Source organism: Erinaceus europaeus, chromosome 13, assembly GCF_950295315.1.
Source record: "Erinaceus europaeus chromosome 13, mEriEur2.1, whole genome shotgun sequence".
NCBI lineage: Eukaryota > Metazoa > Chordata > Mammalia > Eulipotyphla > Erinaceidae > Erinaceus > Erinaceus europaeus.
Genome location: NC_080174.1, coordinates 54,748,773 through 54,773,642, shown reverse-complemented (window position 1 = coordinate 54,773,642; position 24,870 = coordinate 54,748,773). Strand labels below are relative to the sequence as shown.

The following is a 24,870-nucleotide window of genomic DNA, read 5'->3' as shown; positions in this document are numbered from 1 at the left end:
AGCTGTCTGTAAGACGTACCATAAGAGCAGTAAGTGCACATTATTTAGAAATAAGAATGTAACCACAAAAAATGACAAATCACCATTACCCTAAAGATGTGAATAAAGGCAGCTCAAGTCTTCATTAATTTGGGAGGCTATTGTAAAACTGATGGAGAAACCTCAAGTAGATTCAGTGGGAAAATAAAACCAAAGAGGAAGAGGCACAGCATCTAAGGGGAAGAGAGTCACAGCGACCTTGGGGGCGGGCCTAGCTGGTGAGGAATAGAGAACTTGAGCCATTTTTATGGAACTTTGGGAGGGTCACGGTGACCCAGGAGGCCAAAGGCACTCAACTACATGAGGCTCCGCTCACATAAGACTCCTGGTTCTCCATGACCCAACACCACCCATCTGTACACTCACAAATATGCCTGACGCACACATCCCCCTACCACCCCGTCCCCAACCCAGGCCTCACCTGGGTTTGAGGTAGCTGAGTGCTTCTGAGAACTGATTGGTGAGGAAGAGGTCCAGGGCAGTCATACACTGGTCCAGAGCCTCATGGAGGCTGCTCACAGGAGACCTGTGGGGAGACACTAGCTGTGACCTAGGAAAACTCCATTCCTCTTCTTGGCTGGAACAGACCCCACTCAACCTCCCTGGCAAGCCTTAGATGCCCACAACACCAGGACAATTTGAAGGGAATGGAAAAGAGGTAAGAGGGCTAGTATGGTGGGTTGCGGAACAGTAAAAAATGGTGATGGGGGGGGCAAGAAACCTCAAGAATACATTTATCTTACCCCCCACGAGGGTAAAGGGAGTCTTTGTGGCCCTTCTGACCCATCAGGCTTTGCTGGGCCCCCCTGGGGGGCACAGCCCACCCACTAGATCCCCTGCAGTCTCTCTCTCCCTCCTTCTTCTCTGGGTCTTCTAACTTCCCCAGACCAGCACTCTAGAACCCCAGAGATACTGTCACAATGGGCTAGAGCCAGCAGCCAACCTGTAAGAGCCAGCCAGGACCGTCCACGCTCAAGGGTCACCTCCCAATGGCAGGCACAAACCACCCTCCCCGGCCCCCCCAGACCTTTCCTTAATCTTCTCTACTGCTCTTAGAACTGTTACTTTTGTGTTACTGTCTTCCCTCATGAACATAAGGGATTTCTAAGGAAAGGAATCTGTTTTTTTTTTCCTCTGCTATAGCTCTAGCATAGAATATCTAGTACAAAGTGGACTTTTCTCTGGTGAATGAATAAGCAAATAGATGAATAAGTGACTGAAGAATGAATGAATGAATGTAATATCCCAGACATTTCTGGTTCAGAGCCTCTCTGTATGAACAATGAGAGACAAAACAAGGCAGTCCAAAGTCCTCTCTGATTTTGACAATATCTCTTCCTCAGGGTTTTTTTGGAGTAAGTTTCCACAAAGAGTCTTCAATGACCACTATGAAAGGAGTTCTTATTCCACAAAATTAAGTTCCTTTCTACCAAGTAAACTCAGCATATACCGTAAGGCCCAGATCTAACATCTCTGTGTTAAATATCAGCAGAACCTTTCAGGTAAACTGACATTTAAACTAACCTTTTATCTGTTTGCTCCATTTTTTGGCTTATTATTAGTATTACTATATTGCCACCAGGGTTATTGCTAGGTTTTGGTGCCTGCAAGAAGAATCTACCACTCACAGTAGCCTTTTTCATCTTTCTTTATTTGATAGGACAAAGAAATTGAGAGGGAAAAGGGAGATAGAGAAGGAGAGAAAAAGAGAGACCTTCACCACTCATAAAGCTTCCCCCCTACAGGTGGGATCGAGGGATTTGAACCTGGGTCTTTGGACATGATTAGGTTTGTACTCAACCAGGTGTAACATTACCCAGCCCCAGCATCATATTAACTGAGTTACTCTTCTACCCAGTTCTTCAAACTAGAAATCTGATTGTCATCCTTGACATACTCCTTTCCCTGGTTTATGTCTTCTACTCCATCACAAAGCCCTACCAATTCTACTTCCTACAGACTAAAAATCTTTTAACCCTTGGCCCACCCTCTTCTATGCTCAGTACCCTCCTATGCTCAGTACCCTCCTGTCTAGGTTACTGTCATCTTTACCCAATTCCAGTGGATTATCCCCCTTCTACTCTCAGCCCTCCTCATCCCTTCTATCACGTTTTTATTCTATGTTTTGTCCCTTAACAGTCTTCTTTGCCACCTCTTTGACTCTGTTAGAACTGAGTAATTTCCTTAGAGCTTCATTTCACTAATTTTCTTCTGATGTGTCTCATCTGCTACTTGTCACATCTGTGTTGTTAATTTCACTGATAATATTTCCAGAAAATACCTTTAGTTCTTTTCTTTTTTTTTTTAATTTTTTTTTTAATTTTTAAATATTTATTTTATTTATTTATTCCCTTTTGTTGCCCTTGTTGTTTTATTGTTGTAGTTATTATTGTTGTTGTTGTTGTTGGATAGGACAGAGAGAAATGGAGAGAGGAGGGGAAGACAGAGAGGAGGAGAGAAAGATAGACACCTGCAGACCTGCTTCACCGCCTGTGAAGCGACTCCCCTGCAGGTGGGGAGCCGGGTTCGAACCGGGATCCTTATGCCGGTCCTTGTGCTTTGCGCCACCTGCGCTTAACCCGCTGTGCTACAGCCCGACTCCCTAGTTCTTTTCTTTTAACCTTCATTTATGTATTAGATAAAGACAGCCAGAAATTGATAGGGAAGGGGGGGATAGAGAGGGAGAGAGTAAGACAGACACATACAGCACTGCTTTACCACTCACAAAGCTTTCCCCCTGCAGGTGGAGACTAGGGGCTTGAACCTGGGTCCTTAGGCATGGTAACATGTGTGATCCACCAGTGTGCCACTGCCCAGCCTCATTTAGTCATAGTAGTTCTAGTTCTCCTTCATCTCCTTCTCCTCCACTTCCTTCTCCTCCTCCTATCTACAGGTCATTTGAAGCAGTACTATGCTTCCTTATAATTTCAACTCTATCCATTTCTTTACAAGTTTCCAACACAGTCTACATAATTCAGCAGTGATGCTCTGCTGTTTCTTGCTTCTAGTGTTTGTTTACAGAGACTGTTTCCTGTGTGTTCTGTAATTTCTCCATAAGCTCCTATTTGACTGACCCACAGGAATTTGGGATAAGGATTCATCCCTCCAGAGAGGAGTTTAAGTTACTTTTGTCAATTTTCTTGGAAAATTACCACCCTCCAATCACTTATGTTATTTTTTTTTAATCTGGCATTGCTAATACCACAAAGGTAGTATGTACTTAAACCCACAATTGGACCTTTTCTCACTCTTGAGTTAAAGCCTGCATGCCATCTGTAGTGTGCATATCTTATACTTTATTCTAAATAAATCTCTACTTCTTTGCTTAAAAAAAAATCTGTATGAGGGCAGATCAATATTTATAATTTTCTTGGAGGCATTTTTCTTCCTGGCAGAACTGTTGTCTCCCTGGTGTCAAGTGAATAACTTCTCATTTTTCTCTGAGGATTTAGTCTTTTGAAAGTCCCAGATTCAGTGGTGGTGGTAGGAGGCTAAGTTCCAACTCATTACACTGTTGCTAGTTAGATTCAAGTCCCTTTATTTCCCTACCTCACAAGTGGCTGTTATAGCTCAATATTCTAGATTACAACATTTATAGATGCCCCAAGGTGGTTGTGGCTTCATTTTGTTTACCTGCCTTATTTCAGCTCCCTCTTTATTCTTGGCTTCTGAGAATTCCATTCACTTCTGTGGGTATTCAGTAATATATTTGAAAGTGTGTTTGTTAAAAATCCATTTAAGAGAATGATTTAATGCATCACCCTCTAGTTGTTTTGTTTTTTTTTAAGGGAGAATGTTAAAATCATTATTCTCTCAGGAGTTGGGCGGTAGCGCAGAGGGTTAAGCACACATGGTGCAAAGCGTAAGGACCAGTCAAGGATCCTGGTTTGAGCCCCAGCTCCCCACCTGCAGGGGAGTCACTTCACAGGTGGTGAAGCAGGTCTGCAGGTGTCTATCATTCTCTACCCTTCTCTGTCTTCCCCCCCATTTTTCTCTGTCCTATCCAACAGTGATGAGAGCAATGGCAACAATAATAATAACTACAACAACAATTTTTTAAAAGGGCAACAAAAGGAGAAATAAATAAATATAAAAAATAAAAAAATATTATTCTCTCTAATCCAAACCTTTTATAGTAACCAATGTGTGATTTAATTTTTTTTTTTTTTTGCTTGCTTGTTTTTGCTTTGCTTTGCTTTTTTTCTTTTTTTTAATAGAGGCAGAGAGGTAAAGAGAATGTCAGAGAGAAAGTTTAAGAGGCTAGAACATCAAAGCTTCCTTCAGTGTGGTGGGGGCTAGGCTCAAACCTGGATCTTGCACATAGCAAAGCAATGTACTATCCAAGTGAGCTCATTTGCCAGCCCTAGAGGTATTTATTTACTTACAAAAGCTCTGCTTAGTTCTGTCTTATGGTGGTACTGGGGATTTAACCTGAGACTTTGGAACCTCAGGTTATTTTTGCATAACCACTATGCTAACTCCTCAGGCTCCTAAAATTATCTTTTTTTTATTTCTTTATTGGGGGAATGAGTTGACAGTTGACAGTAAAATATAATAGTTTCTACATGCATAATATATAACATTTCCTAGTTTTCCACATAACAATTCAACCCCACTAGGTCTTCCTCTGTCTGTGTTCCAGGATCTGCTAAAATTATCTTTTTTAAACATCCATCTATCATATCACTTTCAGATCTGAAATCCTTCATTGGGGAAGAACCAAACTCCTTTCCATGGCCCCACTGGAAGCAGCCCCTGTCCCTCTCTTCATGATATGGGGACAATATCTTTCTTTATCCCCAAGATTCAGCCTAGTGACAGGTTTTTGGTCTACTGAACTCTGCTAGAGGAATCAATGAAGAAGTGTGAGCACCTACTGCCCCAGGTGTGCTCCCCCTGAAACCTCACAAAGCCCTGTGAACTGAGGTCATCATCCCCACTGAAGATGAAAAGCCTGAGACATGGAGAGAGACTTGATCCAGGTTGCATTCCCAAGCATGGGCTCCAACTCAAGTTTCTCTCTGTGTCAGTGTTTATCATCTCGACCTCAGTCCTCTCCACTGTCCTATCTTACTTTCATCTCTACATAATTCCAGCACCAATAGCCTACCCTCCATCCTTGCCCATACCCCATCAACACCACCTTCACCCCACAAGGAAGAGGTCTTGCTTGGTCTGTCTAGAGTGAAAGTTGCCCAGAAGGATGGACAGATAACTCAGAGACAAATATTCTCTCTTCTGACAGCCCTAACACCTACTCTGCTTACTTATGTCCAGGTGGGACCTCTCTCCAGACTAGGAACTGCTTTGGGGAAGTCCTGAGATTGAACTTCTCCTTTCTTCCCTCTCACATATACCCACTCAGCTCCAGCTCTCAGGACACAAAGCAGATAGGCCCAGGCCTGCCCTACAGTCCACAGGGTGACAGATACAGGCAGAAATCAGTCACAGCCACAGCCATGAAAACTACAATCACAGGAATCACTGGGGCTGAGAACAGTTTCTGAGAATGACAGTGTTGAACTGCAGATGAGTTGAGAAAGGTGTCTAAAGGCAGGGAAGCAGCATGAGCTAAGGGCAAGAGACAGTTTAAGTCTGGAGGAGAGAGGTTCAGAACAGCTGAATTAGTGGAATGGTGAAGTAAGAATGTCCTAGCTGGCTGAGAAACTCAGGAAAGCTGGGAACATTGGCTATATCTGACTTAATAATAGCATTGATAACCCCAATCACCACTTCAAGTTATCTAAATTGAGGACTGCATTATTTCACTCAATCCTCCCACCAGACACTGTTATCTGTATTTGACAGATAAAGAAATGAAGGCAGTGAAGATAGCAACTAGTCTCCTCCTCCCAGAAGCCTGGGAGAAAACAGAAGTGCTTGCAGAGAAAGCAAATGAGCCAACCATCCCTTCCCTTGGCTGTGACAGAAGCTCCCCACTTCTCCATAGTCTTAAAGGCCATTCTGTCCTGAACCCCCTTGTTGAACCCAGACCACACAGATTCCTCAGTTCTTGAGAGACACTGGTGGCCTCTCCACTGTACCTGGAGGAAACTGAGGCTCAGGTCTGGTGTGGCCACGAAGCTGGGTAGAGTATGGAAGAGGGCTGGTAGCCAGTGCCAGGAGCTTTGGCATATAGGGTGAGGGGCTTGAGGCTGACCTGAGAAGGGAGCAGGAGTGTGTAGGTAGAGGAGTGTCAGTCTGCTCATGTCCCCTGGTCTGCCTGGAAGCTTCCACCTTAGTGATTCCTGTGCAGAGCTAGGAGGATCTGGGGGACCCTCAGCCCCCACTGGAGACAGAAAACCCTCTGATCCTGAATGCAGTCAGGAATAGTGATGGAGGGGTGGTGGTGGATGGGGGCTGGGGGCTGGGACAAGGGAAACAGGCAAGGAAGTCATTTAGGGAAGTGACTGGAGTTACAGGTGGCTTTAATTCCTATTTCTGCTTTCAAGGGGGACTTCAGTTTAGAGGGGAAAGCAACCTGTCCAGGGGAATTATTTCCAAAGTCACATTTCTAAATTGCAAATATGAATGTCACTTTGCCTCCTTGGCTACACATAAAGTGTTGTGTGGCATGAACTTCCAGAGTTTTGAAAGCGAGTAGCCCTATAGATCAGCAATCACTTGCCTGAGAGATTCTTTAATCTCTATGAGCCTCAGTTTCCTCATCAATGAAACACTCAGAGTTGTTGTGTAGAGACAATTAAAACACAATAAGACATACTCAGGAAATGTTAGTAAATGTTTTTCTTAAAGACTATGTTTCCATCATCTCTCTTATCATGTAGCACCGATATTTATAAATCAGGGGCCAGGTGGTGACACACCTGATTGAGCACACATGTTACAATGTGAACGGAGCTGGGTTCAATCCCTAGTCCCCACCTGCAGGGGGGAAGCTTTGTGAGTGGTGAAGTAGTGCTGCAGGTGTCTCTGTCTCTCTCCCTATCATCCCCTTCCCTCTTAATTTCTGACTGTCTATATCCAATAAATAAATAAATGTAATTTTTTAAAAGTCTAAATAATGGGGCAGGGCAGTGGCACACCCAGTTGAGCACACCTTATAATGTGTAAGGACCTGGGTTCAAGCCCCTGGTCCCCACCTACAGGCAGGAAGCTTCACAAGTAGTGAAACAAGTACTGCAGGTGTGCCTCTCTCTTCCTCTCTCTTTTGCTCTCTATTTTCCTCTGTCTCACCTCCCCCTCTCAATTTCTCTCTGCTCTATCAAAAAGAAAAAAGAGGAGGAAAGAAAGACATGAAATCACTTTGAAAGAGACAACGCACATATCTTAGGACAATGCCACTTCTACAGAGTAACCAAGAGAAATACTCATATATATGTAATGGACAATTGTACAAGAATATATAATTTGAATAGCAAGATACTATAAAGCATTTCAATGTCCACAAGAGGGTAAATAAAGCAGTGGTGATGTCTACATCAATATCATATGTGAGACCAGAGTTGTAAGGATCAAGAAGGCTAAGTCTCCAAATCCTGAAGTGAAGTAAGAAAAAGGAAGCTGTGGGAGTCGGGCGGTAGCGCAGCGGGTTAAGCACATGTGGTGTAAAGCACAAGGGCCAACGAAAGGGTCCCGGTTCGAGCCCCTACCTCCCCACCTGCAGGGGAGTCACTTCACAGGTGGTGAAGCAGGTCTACAGGTGTCTATCTTTCTCTCCCCCTCTCTGTCTTCCCCTCCACTCTCCATTTCTCTCTGTCCTATCCAACAAAGACAACATCAATAACAACAGCAATAATAAAACAACAAGGACAACAAAGGGGAAAATAAATGAATATAATAAAAAAAGAAAAAGCAAGCTGCATAATTCATGTTGTATGACTCCCATTCACGTAAGAATTTCAAAGAACTATATATTTAAGAATGACACATATCAACAAAAGAAAAAAAAACAGAAAGGGAAATGATAAAGCCAAAAATCAAGGTGACACTTATCTCTAAACAAGGATGGAGGGAAGTGGGGTCCACAGGAATCTATGGTCTCTGCCGTGGTTTATTTCTTTAAAAGAACATGAAATAAGCATAGGACAATGTTAACATCTGAAAATGTTAGGTAGCCTTGGAAAGACATTCATGTTGTCATTGGCTGTATTTTCCTTTTTTTTTTCCCTGAAAGCTTGATCTTAATCTCTCACAGAGATTTAAGGATAGACTTGCTCACTATGAATTCTTACACATAAGGCTACACCCAGAACAGATCTCTTTGAGTGTTCATTGAGTAACTGAATGAGTGTCTGTGGTGAAGGTGGGACTACATTAGTCCTGTTCTGCTTAGGCGGACACCACCACCCCCCCATCCTGCAGAATGGCACTGACCAGAGGCAGATGGACCTGTGCAACCTCACAGAACAGTGAGAGCTGGAGGCCATGCAGGGAGGCAGGTAAGCTTCTCTATAAGGAAGATCCTTCAGGGGGGGCTGGGAGGTGACACACCCAGTTAAGCACACATAGTATGAAGTGCAATGTGAGGATCCATGTGAGGATCCAGGTTCGAGCCCCCCTTCCCTACTTGCTGGGAGGACACTTCAAAAGCCAAGAAGCAGGTCTCCTTCTCTTTCCCTCTCTTTTGTTCCTCCCCTCTCAATTTCTCTCAGTCCTATCCAATAAAATGGGAAAAAAGTGACCTCCAGGGACAGTGGATTTGCAGTGCCTGTACTGAGTCCCAGCAATAACTCTGGAGGCAAAAAAGAAAGAAAGAAAGAAAGAAAGAAAGAAAGAAAGAAAGAAAGAGGAAAGGAAAGGAAAATGAAATATTCTTCAATGCTAGACCAAGTATTTTATCCTGGAGAATCACAGAGGGCCAGAGGAGTGCAGGATGGTCAAGATGCAGGCAGGGATGCAATTGACAAAGGAAGGCAGGTTAATGTGCCTTCTAGCCTGGGAGGTCAGAATGGTTTGACAGGTGCCCTACCCACTTCCCTGGAAACCACTTTCCTGGCAAAGCAGAGTGGTGTTCAGTTTGGGGTGGGCCAGGGGGACCTAATCAAGCACTAGGTTTACACAGACTTCAAACCAGAGCAGGAAGGGAGCAGCCAGCACAGTCATTCAGTATTTTCCAAAGGAGGGAACAGAAGTCTAGGAAGGATAAAGGATTTGGTCAAAGTTATACAAGAAAAATGGTCACAGCAAGACTCAGCAGGCAACCCTCCCCCAGGTCAGGGTGTCATCCAGCAACCCCTTTGCAAGGCTGGGGCACATACAGACCACTCAGAGGCCTCCAGCTGATGGCTGGCAACAGCCCGTCACCTCCCTGTTCCTGTGTTAGTCCTGAAGCCCTTGGTAAATATTGTCCCTAGTGTGGTGAGGCTCCAGCTAGGGCGGGCTCCCTCTTAGCTCACCTGGGCCTGATCTCCTCCTAGCAACCTTGGGGCTCCCAGAAGCCACCCCCCTCCCCACTGGGGCCCAGGAAAGGCAGAGCTGCTCCAAGTCTTCCAGCAGTTGGCAGCTGTCCTGGAAACATGGGTCATGTAGGGGTCCTACGGGGTTCTCGGTGGGGTGGGGGTGTGGGAGTACGCAGGAGAGCCACGTTGAAAGTGACAACACCCATCTTTTACAACCCAGTTCCTGGGCACCCAATGGCCCCGTGGTTCCACGTTAGTCTTTTAATAAATGCCTGACAACTAGGCAACGTGGCTGTGGGTAGGTGCCTTGGCATCAGATAGGTCTGCGTTCAAATGCCAGAACCAGCTTCCAGACCGAGGACACGTCCCTAAGAGCCCTGCCTCAGTTTCCTCCTCTGTCCGGGAGTTGATGTCAACAGAGCCCACCCATGAGGGGAGGCAGGGGCCCTGCACGAGGGCTGCTACTACAGCTCCATGAGAAAGTTGCCACCCAGAGGGGAGTGACGGCCCGGGCCCCCAGCTCCTCCACGGCCCCCTCCCGAGTCCCCGGCGGCGGGCGGGCGGACCTGGGGCGCAGTGTGGGATGGTGTGGGCCGGGGAGCGGGGGGCGGGCAGCCGCAGTGCGGGCCGCGGAGTGGGGTGGCCCGGGCAGGCCGGGCGGGGCGTCCCTCTGCTCCCCGCGTCGCCCCGCAGGGCACTTACCCTGCGGGCTGGGCGGGCGGGAGTCCCGGGTCGCCGGCCGTGTCCATGGCGGAGGGGCGCGCGGTGCCCCCGCGGAAGCAGCGCAGCCCAGGTGCGGCCGCCGGAACCTGAGCTGGCGCTGTGCGGCCGGGGAGGGGCGCTCGGGGGCGGGGAAGGCGGCGGGGCCGGGCCGGGCCGGGCCTCGGTCTGCCCACCCGCGCAGTGGGGCCACGGCCGCCGCCCGGGGCCCACCGGACTTTCCGGCAGAGGTGGGGACCGGGGTCTGCACGGGAAATGCACCCCTTCCCCGGCTGCCAAGGTTGCCAACCCGAACCCAAGTAAGTGCCCGTGCGCAGCCTCGGGGGCCAGAGTGCTTCTTGCAGCGGCTGCCCCATCTGTTTGGGGCCCAGAAGTTCTCCTAGACCTGAGGTCCACGCCACCCCCTCTTGCACGCCCCCGGGACCCTCCCCCTTCGCCACCACTGGGGCTCTGCAGCAGCAGCCCCCGCCCCCTTTCTGGGGCCCTTTAGCAGCTTTGTGGGGTTGGGAGGGGTATTCGTGTAGAGGATTTTAATCCCGCCCAGTGAGTGCCATTTGCAGGAGTCCTGGTGGTGCGCTCACAGTTCACTCCGGCTTCCTCAAATAATCCCCCGAACTACCTTTTTACACATGGGGAAATCGAGATGGGGTGAAGCATGAACCCAGCCCTCTTGACTGCGAAGGGTACACCCTTACCTCTTGCCCCCTTGTTCCTCTTCTCCCTGGAGTCTACAGTGCCTATATGGGGGTCAACCACCGAACTCCCCAGATCCCACTCCGCCCAGCTCTGAGAAGCATGTCTAGAGCCAGGGCCACAGCTGACATGGTCTCTTGGCATAAAAAGCCACTGGTCCACGAGGAGTTAACCAGACGCCGCCGCCACTACCACCAGGTCCCACAGGCTCTTAACCATGACTCATCAGAACACGTGGCTGCCATTAGAGCAGTCCCTTTACAAAGGCAGGGGACAGGAGGCGGGAGTACATTGCCATTGGATCAGCCCTGAGCTCCAGAAGCAGACTTGAGGAGTCTGCAGCAGCAACCATGGTGGGAGGAGGGCCTGGACAAGGTCCCAGGGAACCGAGCAGATTGGGACGGGTGGTAGGGGATTACTGTTTAAATCTAAACAGACTGCCTGGAAAGATAGTGAGTTCTGTTCATATGTGAGCAGAGGCCAAATGTTCAAAGACTCATCTGTCTTCTGGGATGCACCAAAAACAAACGACAACAGCGAAACCCTACAAGGAACAGGTTAGGATGACATAGGCCTCTGGCCAAGGGAGGATGAGTGCCAAACAGGCTGGGGGAGTTGGGGAACGGGTTTCCTGTAGAAGGTGAACACAGAGGAGTCTTGAAGTTTATACTACTTATCTACAGTGAATGTGTGGATGGTGTGTACCAGATGGAAGAACAGCATGAATGAAAGAAAGCTTGTAGGTGGGCAGGGCCACAATGATGATAGCTGGAGTTGTGAAACTAATGAGAAGCCCCGCTGTGTGTCTAAAGAGAGGTTTGGGTGATGAGGCAAGTGGTAGGCCACAGAGGGGTGTTGTAACAGGCCATGTGCTTTCAGATCTCTAGGCATTTGCACATGCCACTTTCCTCTGCCCGGAACAGACCTCCCTCCTTTAAAATAGGAATCATTCATTTTCACCAGGGGTAGATCCAGAAACTTACAGTTAGAAGGTCAGGAGATAGCTCACCTGGTAGAGTGCATACTTTACCATGTGTGAGGACCTGGGCTTGGGCTTGAGCCCCTGACCACCAAGTGGGAGCACTATGCAAAGAAGCTTTATGAGCAATGGAGTGGTGGTGTGGCAACTCTCCTCTCTGCATCTCTCTTGCCTTCTCTTGTCTCTCACCCTCTGGGAAAAATAGTCCATCAGGGGCAGAGAGATCTAGCAATTGTGAAGCCCCAGTGAAGCCCCTGGTGGTAAAAAAACAAAAAAAGAAAAAAGAAAAAAAATACATATACACACACACACACACACACATATATATATATACATATATATATATATATATATTTCTTTTTTAGAATAAAAATTTACCTCTGGAGGTGTGGAAGGTGGCACCGTGGATGGAATGTTGGACTCTCAAGTATGAGGTCCTGGGTTTGCCCCCAATATCACATTTGCAGAGTGATGCTCAGGTTCCCCCCCCCAACCCCATTAATAAGTCTTTACAAAAAATGCCCAATATAAAATTGTCAGGGTCTTCCTAGACCAAATGAGTGAGGACTTCAAAAGTTGTATACCACATTCATTTCAAGGTAAATTCTTTACTATATTCAAGCAATTTGTTAAGAGCCATATGCCAGAAGTCCTGCTGGCCCTAAAGTTTTCATTTAACACACCCTCTCCAGGAAGTCTTCCCTCCCTGGTAAGGGCAGAGGCTTCCTAAGCACATACTATCCTAGACCCCTCTGACTACCACCTACCAGAATCATCCTGGACTGGCCTTGTACTCAAGGGTGGTGGTGGTGGAGTGAAGATTGCACATGACTCTCCACCACCAGGCTTGGAGTTGCTGGAAGGTGGGGCCTAGTTGGGTCTGTGCTTGCTTAATCACTAAAAATTAACCTGGGCCAATTTTAGGAGTGATTATAATAATGACCCATGTTCCCCAATGAGTTATTACATGCTACAGATGCTAAATGGTTAACATGGATCCTCCCATTTAGTGCTCACTTTAAACCACTGCGGTTTCTTCATCAGGAAAATAAAAATAAAATTGCCTTCTTCCCACCTGCAGGTGAGTCGCTTCACAGGCAGTGAAGCAGGTCTGCAGGTGTCTTTCTCTCCCCCTTTCTGTCTTCCTCTCTTCTCTCCGTTTCTCTCTGTCCTATCCAACAACTATGACATCAGTAACAACAATAATAACTACAACAACAATGAAAAACAAGGGCAGCAAAAGGGAAAATAAATATTAAAAAAAAATTTTTTTAATTGCCTTCTTAAATGGTTATTATGTATAGTGCCTGACATGGGGCATAGAGCTCTTTGTAAGTGCTCTGGTGGCTATGGTTATAAGATAAATACATTCTTCTCCCCTATTATAGATGAAAAGAGCAAGATAACTAACCTCTGGAGCCGAAGCCTGCCTGCCTCACACTGGAGCCCTCTCACAGCATGGCTGGAGACACTCACCTAGGAGTCAGAGCACTGGAGTGGCCCAACCCTTAGGAGACTCCTGCCTAGGGTTGGTGTTCCCTTATCTAGAAGTTCTGATCCATCCCAACTAACCCCTAGGAAACCTGTGAGTCACCATTATATTTCCACCTCCCAACCCTGATGACACCTTGCTCAGGTCACCTGCCTAGCCCCACCTTGAGCTGACAGTTGAGCCCTGGGAACAGGAGAGTTTCCCAAATCCTGGCTCCCTTCTGACTCTGCCAGGGCACCTATTTCTGGCATTCTGAGTCTGGGAGGGCCTCTACAAATTGTTCCCCTGTGCCATGTCCCAGCATAAGAAGAAGATTCTGAGAGACAGTTTGGTGGAGGGTGTGGTATGCTGGTGCCTATCTTGGGTAAAATGTGGAACTACACCCTTGTGACAGCAACAGTCCTATAAATCAATCTAGATTCCTTCATAAAGTGATTTTTTTAAAAAGCCACCTATAAGTATCTGTTGGGGGGTGAGCGGTGACACACCCGGTTAAGCACACATAGTACTACTAAGTGCAAGAACCCGAGAAAGGATCTTCCAGCCCCCAGCTCCCTACCTGCGGGGGTTGGGGGGTGCTTCACAAGCAGTGAAGCAGGTCTGTAGGTGTCTGTCTCTCTCCTCTTTCTCCCCCTCCTCTCTCAATTTCTCTCTATCCTATCCAATAAAATGGAAAAAATGGACACCAGGAGCAGTGGATTTGTTGTGCAGGCACCAAGCCCCAGTGATAACCCTGGAAGCAAAATAAATAAATAAATAAATAAATAAATAAATAAATGTTTAGTGAAACTTCTCTCAAAAGCTCCATGAGGATGGGGGTAGATAGCATAATGGTTATGCAAAGAGACTCTCATGTCTGAGGCTCAAAAGTTCCAGGTTCAACCACACACACAAACACACACACACACACACACACACACACACACACACACACACACACACACACCACCATAGAACATAGCAGTGCTCTGTTTAAAAAAATAAAATAAAAAAAGTGGTCCAAGGAGTGGCACAGTGGACAACGCATTGGGCTCTCAATTATGAGGTCCCAAGTTCAGTCTCCAGCAGCACATGTGCCAGGGTGATATCTCATTTTTTCTCTCTCTCCACCTATGATTCTTCATGAATAAATAAGTGAAATCTTTAAAATATATACTCAATGATAACTTTTTCAAATCTTGTTTCCTTATCTTGTGAGTAGAGTATGTGGGAATTGGGAGTCAATCATTATTAAAACAGGCCCAGGGTTAAAGTTTGGTTGAATCAGAAACGGGGCTGCAAGCATGTGAAAAATGAAACAGCCATTGTGGAAAGAGTTGAAGTTGGGATGCTTGCTCTTCCTCCCCACCTTTGGACCTCAGTCCTCCAATCTGTCAGCCTGGGCTAACCTCCCGATCTCTCAGAGATGCTGTGAGGATTATGGAGCACTACTTGGGTGATCCTCATCCCTCCTCTCTTCTCAATTCCTACCTCCCAGACCTTTCTGTAGCAGGAAGTACCCTTTTCTCAGTCATCGCTACCAATTCAGGACTCAGCTCAGCTCAGCTCAGCTCAGCTGGAGATTGTTAAGTGAGTTTTCTTAGAGTGAGTGAGCCATACCCAGAGATTATTGGTTTAGACTTCTTAATGATTCACTAGGTGCAGGGTGGCAGGTGACTGACATGTAGTAGAGTGCACATGCTGCCATGTACAAGGACCCAGGTTTGAGTCCCAGGTCACCACATGGCAGAGCCATCTGCAAGACAGAAGTTTCATGACTGGTGAAGCAGTGCTGCTGTATCTTTCTCTCTCTCTCTCTTTCCCTCTCCATCTCTCTCTGTCTTTACTCTCTGTCTAGAGCTCATGAGCCACACAGGGCCTATGAAATCATTTGGTCTGTCCCTGTCAAGGCAACAGGAACTGTTTCTTTCTTATTTATTTTTTACCAGAGCACTGCTCAGCTATGGCTTACCGTGGTGGTTCAGAGGAGTGTACATAGGACTTCAGGGCATGAAAGTCTTTTGCATAACCATTACGCTATTCCTCTAAACTTTTTCATTAGCAACTACTACTACTATTATTATTACCACCAGGATCATTGCTGGGCCTAGTGCCTGCACTATGAATCCACTGGTGCCGGTGGCCATATTTTTCTTTTCTTTTAAGTGTTAATTCTTCTTATTATTATTATTATAGTAGTTTTACCAGAGTACTTCTCAGCTCTGGTTTATGGTGGGAGGGGGGATTGAACCTGGGACCTTGCAGCCTCAGGTATGAAAGTTCTTTTGCACAACCATTATGCTATTAACCCCACCCCACTCCCACGCCCCTCTAAGTTCTAATTATTTTTTAATTAATTAATTAATTAATTATGCCTCCAGAGTTATCGCTGGGGCTCAGTGCCTGCACTACAAATCCACTGCTCCTGGAGGCCATTTTCCCCATTTTGTTGCCCTTGTTGCACTTGTTGTAGTTGTTTTTGTTGTCATAGCTGCTGTTGTTGTTGGGTAGGACAGAGAGAAATCGAGAGAAGAAGGGAAGACAGAGAGGAGGAGAGATAGACACCTGCAGACCTGCTTCACCACTTGCGAAGCGACCCCCTGCAGGTGGGGAGCCGGGGGTTCAAACTGGAATTCTTAAGCCAGCCCTTGCACTTTGTGCCGTGTGCACTTAACCCGCTGCACTACCACCCAGTCCCCAAGTTCTAATTCTTAAACTGACAGTTTTGTATGACCCACAAATTATGCTATTCATATCCAAATGGCCCATGGCGAAAATGTTCCCCTCCCCTAATCAGTATGAAAAGAAATGACCACTGGGAGCAGTAAGTCCCAAAGATAGCCTTATGGCTAATAATAATAATAGTAATAATAATTAATAAGTAAACATATCTATTAACAAAGGGCCTTGAAGGGCACTATGGCAATCACAATTAAATGGGCCCTGGAGAGAGCTGCTTTAGAGCCTCAGCCTACTTTTAGAGGGGTTCCTCCTCCACATGAACTCTGACCCCTACAAGCTATGTAACCTTAGCAAACTGTTGTCCCACTCCGGCCCTTAGGTCCCCTCTTCTGACCAAATATGAAGGGGAGACAAGCTTGGACCAGGAGATCAGTGGCTCTCCTGTCTCTTATAGTCTCAGTTCTGGGATACGAACTCTTCTGCTGAAGTCTAATCTTTAAGTGTTGACAGTGGTGGCTCCAAAGAAGGAGCACTGGTCAGGCATAAGACCAAGAAGTTTTAACTTAAAAAACAATAACAACAGAAAAAAAACAAACAACAACAACAACAAAAAAAACAGTTCTCTACTGAGGGCTTTCTGGCAGAGGGCATCATCCTGTGAGGAATTAGGCCTTGGGCTGCAGAGCTAGGAAGATGGAAGTGGTCCTGGTCCTACAAATTCTTCACTGGGCAACCCAAGCAATCACCCTTCTAGCATGAGTCAAGGCAAGGAGTGGTTCAGAGAGGTTTGCAAGCCAGGGCTTGCACCCCAGCTCTGACACCCTGGAATAGTGACTTCATCTCTAAGATGATGATGGCACCAGCCTCACTGGGTTTTTGCAAGGGTTAAATGAGGTAATATGGGGCCAGGCAGTGGCACACCTGGTAAAGTACCCACATTACAGTGCACAAGGACAAGTTCAAGTTCTGGTCCCCACCTGCAGGGAGTGAAGCAGGGCTGTAGGTGGCCGTTTCTTTCCCTCTATCTTCCTCCCCTCCTCAAATTTTCTGTCTCTATCCAATAATAAATAAATACATTTTTTAGTACTTTTATTTATTTCTTACTGCGTAGAGACAGAGAGAAATTGAGAAGGGAGAGGGAGATATAAAGGAAGAGAGAAAGAAAGACACTTGCAGCCGTGCTTCACTACTTGTGAAGCTTTCTCCCTGCATGTGGAGACCAGGGTCTTGAACCAAGGTCCTTGCACACTGTAATGTGTGTGCTTGGCCAGATGCACCACTGTCTGGCCCCAAATAAGAATATTTTTTTAAATGTGGTAATACGCATAAAGTTCCTGGAACAGGGACTCATCATTACTCTTTGAGGTTTAATTTTTCTCACCAACACAGCAGGAATAACAGAATTGCCAAATGAACTCTAAGAATTTTGGAACTGCCAGAGTAGAGGTATTTCATCTAAGATGTGCACCTAACCCTGGTCGCTGTAAGAGGGACAGAGTGGCATCCATTTGACACCTACTACACACCATCAGGGCAATGTACTACCTCACATATTGTCAGTGGTAGAAAGCACCACTGTCTTCTTGACGGGCAATTGGAATTATGGGCTGAAAGCCTTAGAAAGGTGATCCAGAGGGGGCCAGAAAGGTGATCCAGAGGGGGCCAGGCGGTGGCGCACCTGGCTAAGTGCTCACATCACAGAAAGGTGACCAAGGGAGGTCAGGCGGTAGCACAGCAGGTTAAACGTACATGGCATGAAGCACAAGTACCGGCGTAAGGATCCCAGTTCGAGCCCATAGCTCCCTAACTGCAGGGGAGTCACTTCACAAGCAGTGAAGCAGGTCTGCAGGTGTGTCTTTCTCTCCCCTCTCTGTCTTCCCCTCCTCTCTCCATTTCTCTCTGTCCTATCCAACAACAACATCAATAACAACAGTAATAACCACCACTACCACCACTACCACCACCACCACCACCACCACCACCAACACAACAACAACAAAACACAACCAGGGCAACAAAAGGGGAAAAAAATAGCCTCTAGGAACAGTGGATTCGTGGTGTAGGCACCGAGCCCCAACAATAACCCAGGAGGCAAAAAAAAAAAAAAAAGTGACCCAGCAACACCTGTGCAGCAAATGTGTCTTAAAAAACAATCAGCTGGGGAGACAGCATGATGGTTATATGAAAAGACTTTCATATCTGAGGCTCTGAGTTCCCAGATTCAGTTCCCCACACAACCATAAGCCAGAGCTGAGCAGTGCTCTGGTTTCATGATCACTCTGTTTCCTCCTCTCTCTTATAATGTTTTTAAAAATAGTCAGGGACTCCAATCAGACTTGCCTGGACAGACGACCCCACCAGTGTGTCCTGGAGCTCCGATTCCCCAGAGCCCCACCCTACTAGGGAAAGAGAGAGGCAGGCTGGGAGTATGGATCGACCTATCAACGCCCATGTTCAGCAGGGAAGCAATTACAGAAGCCAGACCTTCCACCTTCTGCAGCCCACAATGACCCTGGGTCCATGCTCCCAGAGGGTTAAAAAATAGGAAAGTTATCAGGGGAGGGGATGGGATGTGGAGTTCTGGTGGTGGGAATTGTGTGGAGTTGTAGTCCTCTTATCCTATGGTTTTGTATCAGTGTTTCCTTTTTACAAATAAATAAATAATAAAAATAATCAGGGACACAAATTTATTTTATTTTATTTTATTTAATATTTATTTTATTTATTTTTCCCTTTTGTTGCCCTTGTTGTTGTAGTTATTATTATTGTTGTTGTTGGATAGGACAGAGAGAAATGGAGAGAGGGAGGGTAAGACAGAGAGGAGAGGTGGGGAGCCGGGGTTCAAACCGGGATCCTTATGCCGGTCTTTGTGCTTTGCGCCACCTGCGCTTAGCCCGCTGTACTACAGCCCGACTCCCAGGGACACAAATTTTTACAGTGCAAGGATATGCATCATACTGTTTTTTATTTTTAAAAGAGATTCAACTAAGCTGGAAAGATATCCCACTGGCTATAGCACATGCCTTGTCCTTTGTGCAGCTCTCGTTTGAGCTGCAGCACCACTCGGGAGGGGATGCGGTGGTGCTGTAGTTTCTCCCCTCTCCCCACCCATGGAAAAGCCACCCAGAGCCATGAAAATCACATATATATGAGACCACTGCCAAAAATAAGAAGGCAACTGGAAATAGCCCACTGATAAGGAACTAGTTCAATGAATTATAATGAATTTGGAAGGGAAATGCTTCTGTATATTATATTGTGTCAATAGAGAATTTGCCTCAATTACTACAAAAGTCTCCTAACTAGTTCCTCTGCTCCTAACCCTTTATTGTATGGTTTTTTACAGCATCGGTCCTATTTGGTCAGATCACGTCACTCTGTTGTTCAAAGGCCTGCTTTGCTTTCTCATGTCACTCAGTGAAAAAGTCAAGTTTTCACATGACCTTGAAGCCCTGCATCACCCGCACCCCCATCTCTCTCAGGCAATAGCTTCTGACTCACCCACATTGGTCTCCTTGCTCTTCTGCAGGTGAGCCAGGCATGCTCCTGCCTTGGGCCCTTTTCACCTTGTATCTAGAAGGTTCTCTTAGAAGATAGTCATATAATTAGTCCCTCACCTCCTCCAGGTTCAGCTCAAATGTCACATTTTCTGGCAAGAACCAGAGACCATCTCCCAACCATTCTATTTGAAGTGAAACTTTCACCTTCACACCCCCGATTCCTTAGCTGTGCATTCTTTTCATAGCACTTGTTATTCCCACATCCGGCATGCTTTGCTCATTCATGTACTCTCCCTGCTAATATCTAGCTGTCATGAAGGCAGTGATTTTTTTTTTCCATCAGTTTTTCTTTCCTTTCCTTTCCTTTCCTTTCTTTTTATTTTTTTTTCTCTTCCAGGGTTATCACTGGGGCTTGGTAGCAGCACTACAAATCCACTGCTCCTGGCAGTCATTTTTCTATTTTATTGGATAGGGCAGAGAGAAACTGAAAGAAGAGAAGGAGAGAGAGAGAGAGAGAGACCTACAGACCTACTTTGCTACTTGTGAAAGGTCTCCCCTGCAGTTAGAGAACTGGAAGTTTAAATCTGGATCCTTGAGTGGGTCCTTGTGCTTAGTACTAAGTGTGCTTAATGGGTGTGCCACTGCCCAGTCCCCTCTTTAGCAGCTGAATAAGTCACAACAGTGCTCAAAATGTTGCATGATAAGAGTTTTCTGGAAGATGATAGGAACATTTAAAAGAAGACACCGTATGCAAGCACCATGGGCAGCACAAAGGATGTTTCATGAATGGTGTCTTTCCCCTTCTTCCCTTGTTCCTCCAAAATACAGAAGAATCAAAGAAAATGTATGCCTCAGTGGTATCACATATGCATGAGGCTCATGACTATTTCCTGATACCACACTGAAAAAAAAAAATTTTTTTTATTTATTACTCCCCCAGCACCCTTCTGCAACTGTGGCTTTGCCAATCCCAGCCCCATTCTCTTCCTGACTGCCACCATCATCCTGGTTTGGAGGGGGCTTGGGGGAGTAATAAATACTTCAGAATTTTTTTTTATAGTGCACAAGGACCTAGGTTCGAGCCCCCTGTCCTCACTTGCAGGGGGAAAGCTTTTCAAGTGAAGCAGCGTTTCAGGTGTCTGTCTGTTTCTCTCCCTATCACCTCCCTCCCTCAATTTCTGGCTGTCTCTATCCAATAAATAAAGACAATAAAAAATTATAAAAAATAATTTGAGCACTGAATAAAACTATGAGTTTAAGGCCTACTCCCAAGCACACATCAATGCTATGATGTCCTCCACACCATCTGATTTAGGACAGGTTCACCTGCCATCTTGTCTTTCTTCCTTTCCTTCTTTCTTTCTTTTCATATTTTATTTATTTATGAGAGGGATAAGAAGAGAGAGAGAGAGAGAGAGAGAGAGAGAGAGCCAGATATCACTCTGATATATGTGTTGCCAGGAATCAAACTCAGAACCTCATGCTTGAGAGTCCAATTCTTTATCCACTGTGCCACCTCCCAGACCACCCTTCCATCTTTTCTAGCTGTACTGGCTCTCTCCTGTTAGGGTACAGTTGTCTAGTTGAAGTAAGCACTGAGTGGAATATTTCCCTAAGCTTTTTCAAACTAGAGTTGGCAGAGAAAGCTCTTGTTCTTCTGTCTTGGGAAGACTACAGAATAATCAACAGCATTCATTACAACAGCACCAACTGCATGGCAGCAAAGATGCTGAGGTTCTGAAAGACGCTGAGCCTGACTCAAAGGTGGGTTGTGTATGTGTCACAAAGGTTCGGTAAAAGAAGACACCTGAAGTTGAGTCTAACAGCAAATGTCAGGAGTGGAGGATGGTGTTCCAGGCAGAGGCACCCCTCAGTAGCTCAGCCCAGCTGTGAAATGGAGCGCTGGAACAGAGTGAGGGCTGGGAGGGATGGAGATGGGCCTGGACGGGTCACCAAGTAACAGTAAGCCACAGAAGGGTTTCAAAGCAGAAAAATGATGTCATCTGCTTTGTACTTTGGAAAAGAAGAATCTGAAGAATGCACAGAGAGGAGGACATTGGAGGAACTGTGACAAGACGGGCTGTAGCAATATCCATGGGAGGGGATGAAGAGATCTGAGCCATAACCCAGAGACCCAATCAGCAGGAATTGGAGACCAACCAGGGTGGGGTTGAGAGAAAGAAGGGAGGGGAAAGGGATGACTCTTAGGTTGAGCTTGGGCAACGGGGTGGATGACTATAGCATTCACTGAGATGGGGACACAAGGGGAGGCACAGGTTTAAGGGTGAAGATCTGGAGTTTGATTTGGGGCTTGCCAAGGTTGCAGTGCTCATAGCACAGTAGGACTGCCTTTCCCCCAGAAGTAACAGGTGGACCTTATTTTTTATTTTTAATCTTATTTATTTATTTATTTGCCTGTAGCCACTGCGGCTTGGTGCTGGGCACTACAAATCCACTGCTTCTGGTGCTTTTTTTTTTTTTATTTTAATTATTCAATAAGACACAGAGAAACTGAGAAGGGAGGGGAGACACCTGCAGACCTGCTTCACTACTTGTGAAGCCACACCCCACCCCACCCCCACCCCACCCCCGCAGATGGAGAGCCCAGGCTGGAATCAAGATCCTTGCGCAGGTCCTTGCTCTTCATACTAAGTGAGCTTAATCGGGTGCACCACCGCCCGACACCCCCACCACCACAGGTGGACTTGAAATATGCAAATGTAAAGAAATGGGGGGCGCCAAGCTCAAGCTCAGAAGAGAAGTCAGAGCTGCCCCAGAGATGTAACTCTGGCGGCACCACCTCATCCAGGAGGTGGGGACAGGGAGGCAGTGGAGGTGGCATACAGCAGGCAATGGCAAAGGCCTGAAGGTTTGGCTGCGGATAACCTCACCCTGAACGGGTCCTGGGACCCAGGACTCCCTGCACACCGCAGTCCCCAGATATACACGACTGACTCGCTTCTGAACACCGAGGAGGGAGCGAGGACCTGGTGCAGAGAGGCTAGGCTGAGTGAGACGCCCTGCTCAGAGTACGTGAGATGGAGGGCAGGTGGCCAGGCTTGAGGCAGCAGAATGGGGGGCTCCGGTGGGCCTGCACCCTTTCATCCCCAGACTCAGCCCAGGTTACCTACTCAACCCCTACCCTCCACCCTCACCCCCGCCCCCACATGCCTATCAGCCTGAATAATCCCCGCCCTGCCTGGTACCTGCGATTGTTTTTGCCTGAGGCTACTCCCTTCCAGGCGGTCAGAAAGGCCATGGACTCGGGGCCCCTGTGGTGGCGGCAGCCGTGACTCTGGTGTAGGCAGCACCTGGACTCGCTCGCAGGGCGGGACCCGCGGCTCCTCCCCACAGGGCCCAGCGCCTCCCTGCTGGCCTGCGGCTCCCGTCCAGGGCCAGAAAGGACCTTGAACAGGCAGAGACCCACTACTGGTCAAAAGAAACGGAGGTTCATCGAGGTCCTGGGATTTGTCCAAGGTCACACGGGTGGGAGGGGGGGGGCATTGGCAGCACCAGGACCCACCCCAGATCTACCCATTTCTAGGTAGAGGCCCCCCATCTTTTAATATTTTTAAAAAAACCGTTTGTATTTATTATTGGATAGAGATAGAGAATAAATTGAGAGGGAAGAGGGAGATTGAGAGACACTTGGCAACCCTGTTTTGCCACTAGCAAAGCTTTCCCCTGCAGGTGGGAACCAGCAGCTGGAACCTGGGTCCTTGTGCACAGTAATGTGTGCACTTACGCAGGTGTGCAATTTGTCCCTAATATTTTATTAGTGAAAGAGAGGGGAAAGAGAGAGAGAGAGAGAGATTGAGAGAGAGGAGCACCAGAGCATTGCTCTGGCATATCCAACACTGGAGATGGAACTCAGGACCTTGTACATGGGAGTTCAACACCTTATCCACTATGCCACCTCCCAGGCCACACAGCCCTCTCCCTTTTTTCTTTTATTATTATTTTTTTAAAGATATATGACAGAGGAGAGAAAGGAGGGGAGGGCAGGAAGAAAGAACCAGACTCTGGCACATGGCGGTGAAATAGGTCTGCAACCCTATCTTCCCCTCACATCTCAAGTTTTCTCTCTCCTAGAAAAAGAGAGAAAGAGATAGAAAAGTGGCTGCCAGGAGCAATAGATTTGTAGTGATAATCCTAGTGGCAGGAGAAAACAAAAAACAAACAAAAAAACAGAGCCTTGAAAAGGATCACTGTAGCTCATGTGAAGGGTGGATTCAGGAATCCCTGGAGACTTTTCTCAGTGAATAGGAAAAAACAGGTTGAACACTGGATGGGGTGGGGTGGGGGTGAGGTGAGGTGTCTAAAAGATCATTTCTACCTCCTGTTGGGGGTGGGTCTGTACCCCCAGCAACTTGTGTAATACAAATTGTGTGATGGTAATAATCCTGAGACATTCTCAGTATACACAAACTCTCATTTTTTCCCCTATTTTATATTTGAAAGGACAGAGAAATTGAGCAGGGGGAGCTCGAACCTGGATCCTTGTGCATGATAACATGTGCGCTCAAATGAGTGCACCACTGCCCAGCTTTTCATTTAATTTTCATGTTACTCAGTGATTCTCATTTTAAAGCTGATCACACTGAAGCTCAGAAGGATTAACTCGCTTTCTTGTGACAGTTCTTTCCCTCAGGTCTACCTCATCTGTTGCTTTCCCAACCCTGCCAATGGTCTAGTGGTGGGCTGGGCATGCAGTAGGTTTGGGCAGAGCTGATAAGATGGCAGAAGTCTCAAGGATTTGGGTTGGTGAAATCACTCACTTAACAGTTCAGTGCTTTGTCATGTACACAACTCAGCTTTGAGCCTGGTCCGCCCTGCATTGAAAGAAACTTTGGTGTCGTGGTTTCTTTCACCTTTTTTTTTTTTCCCCTCTGTCACTATCTGAAAGAAAGATATAAGGAAGGAAGGAAAAGAAAAAAAAGAGAAGGAATTTCAAAGATCATTTGGGTTTTTTTTGTTTTGTTTTTTTTTTGCTATTACTGGGGGCATGGCTCCACCCCTCCCAGTGGCCATTTCTCTGAGACAGAGATAGAGAAGGGAGACAGAGAGGAGATAGCTGTCACACTGCTCCACTACTCCTTAAGTCCCCCTCCCCCCCCCCCGCAGGTGGGAATCAGGCACTGGAACCCAGGTCCTTGCATGTGTGCTTTACCAGCTATCACCAACCAGCCCCTCATCTGGGTACTTCACTTACTTTTTCTTGGTTAAGCAGCAGAGAAAATGTGACCTTTCCCTGAATACTTATGTCACTCTTGGCAGATCAACAAGGGTCTGAGAATGTTGCCTATCTGACCACAAGCTAGAGTTTCAGGTCTGGAAATTCTAGTTACAGTGCACCCAGAAGTCCAAATCCCTCAACCCGGAGAGCCTTGCCCAGCTTGGCAACATCTGCCAATAGCAACCTTT

The 24,870-nt window shown here is 46.8% G+C and overlaps 1 protein-coding gene across 7 annotated transcripts in view; it reads right to left on the bottom strand.

The window, feature by feature from the left end:
* Nucleotides 1-22,775, bottom strand: part of TTC39A (tetratricopeptide repeat domain 39A) — a 63,091-nt gene extending 40,316 nt beyond the window's left edge. For 2 of the 7 annotated variants that reach the window (XM_060205908.1, XM_060205909.1), the window contains exons 1-2: nucleotides 10,104-10,566; nucleotides 461-565 (exon numbers count right to left, since the gene is read on the bottom strand). In XM_060205908.1, coding sequence (XP_060061891.1) covers nucleotides 461-565; nucleotides 10,104-10,477 — 479 coding nt within the window. In that variant the 5' untranslated portion in view covers nucleotides 10,478-10,566. Of the gene's footprint in view, nucleotides 1-460; nucleotides 568-782; nucleotides 930-7,997; nucleotides 8,060-10,103; nucleotides 10,567-10,816; nucleotides 10,960-22,652 lie in introns of those variants that run through there. The other 5 variants (XM_060205911.1, XM_007538399.3, XM_060205910.1 and 2 more) reach the window with 5 other exon arrangements.
* Between the last annotated feature and the right edge of the window lie 2,095 nt (nucleotides 22,776-24,870).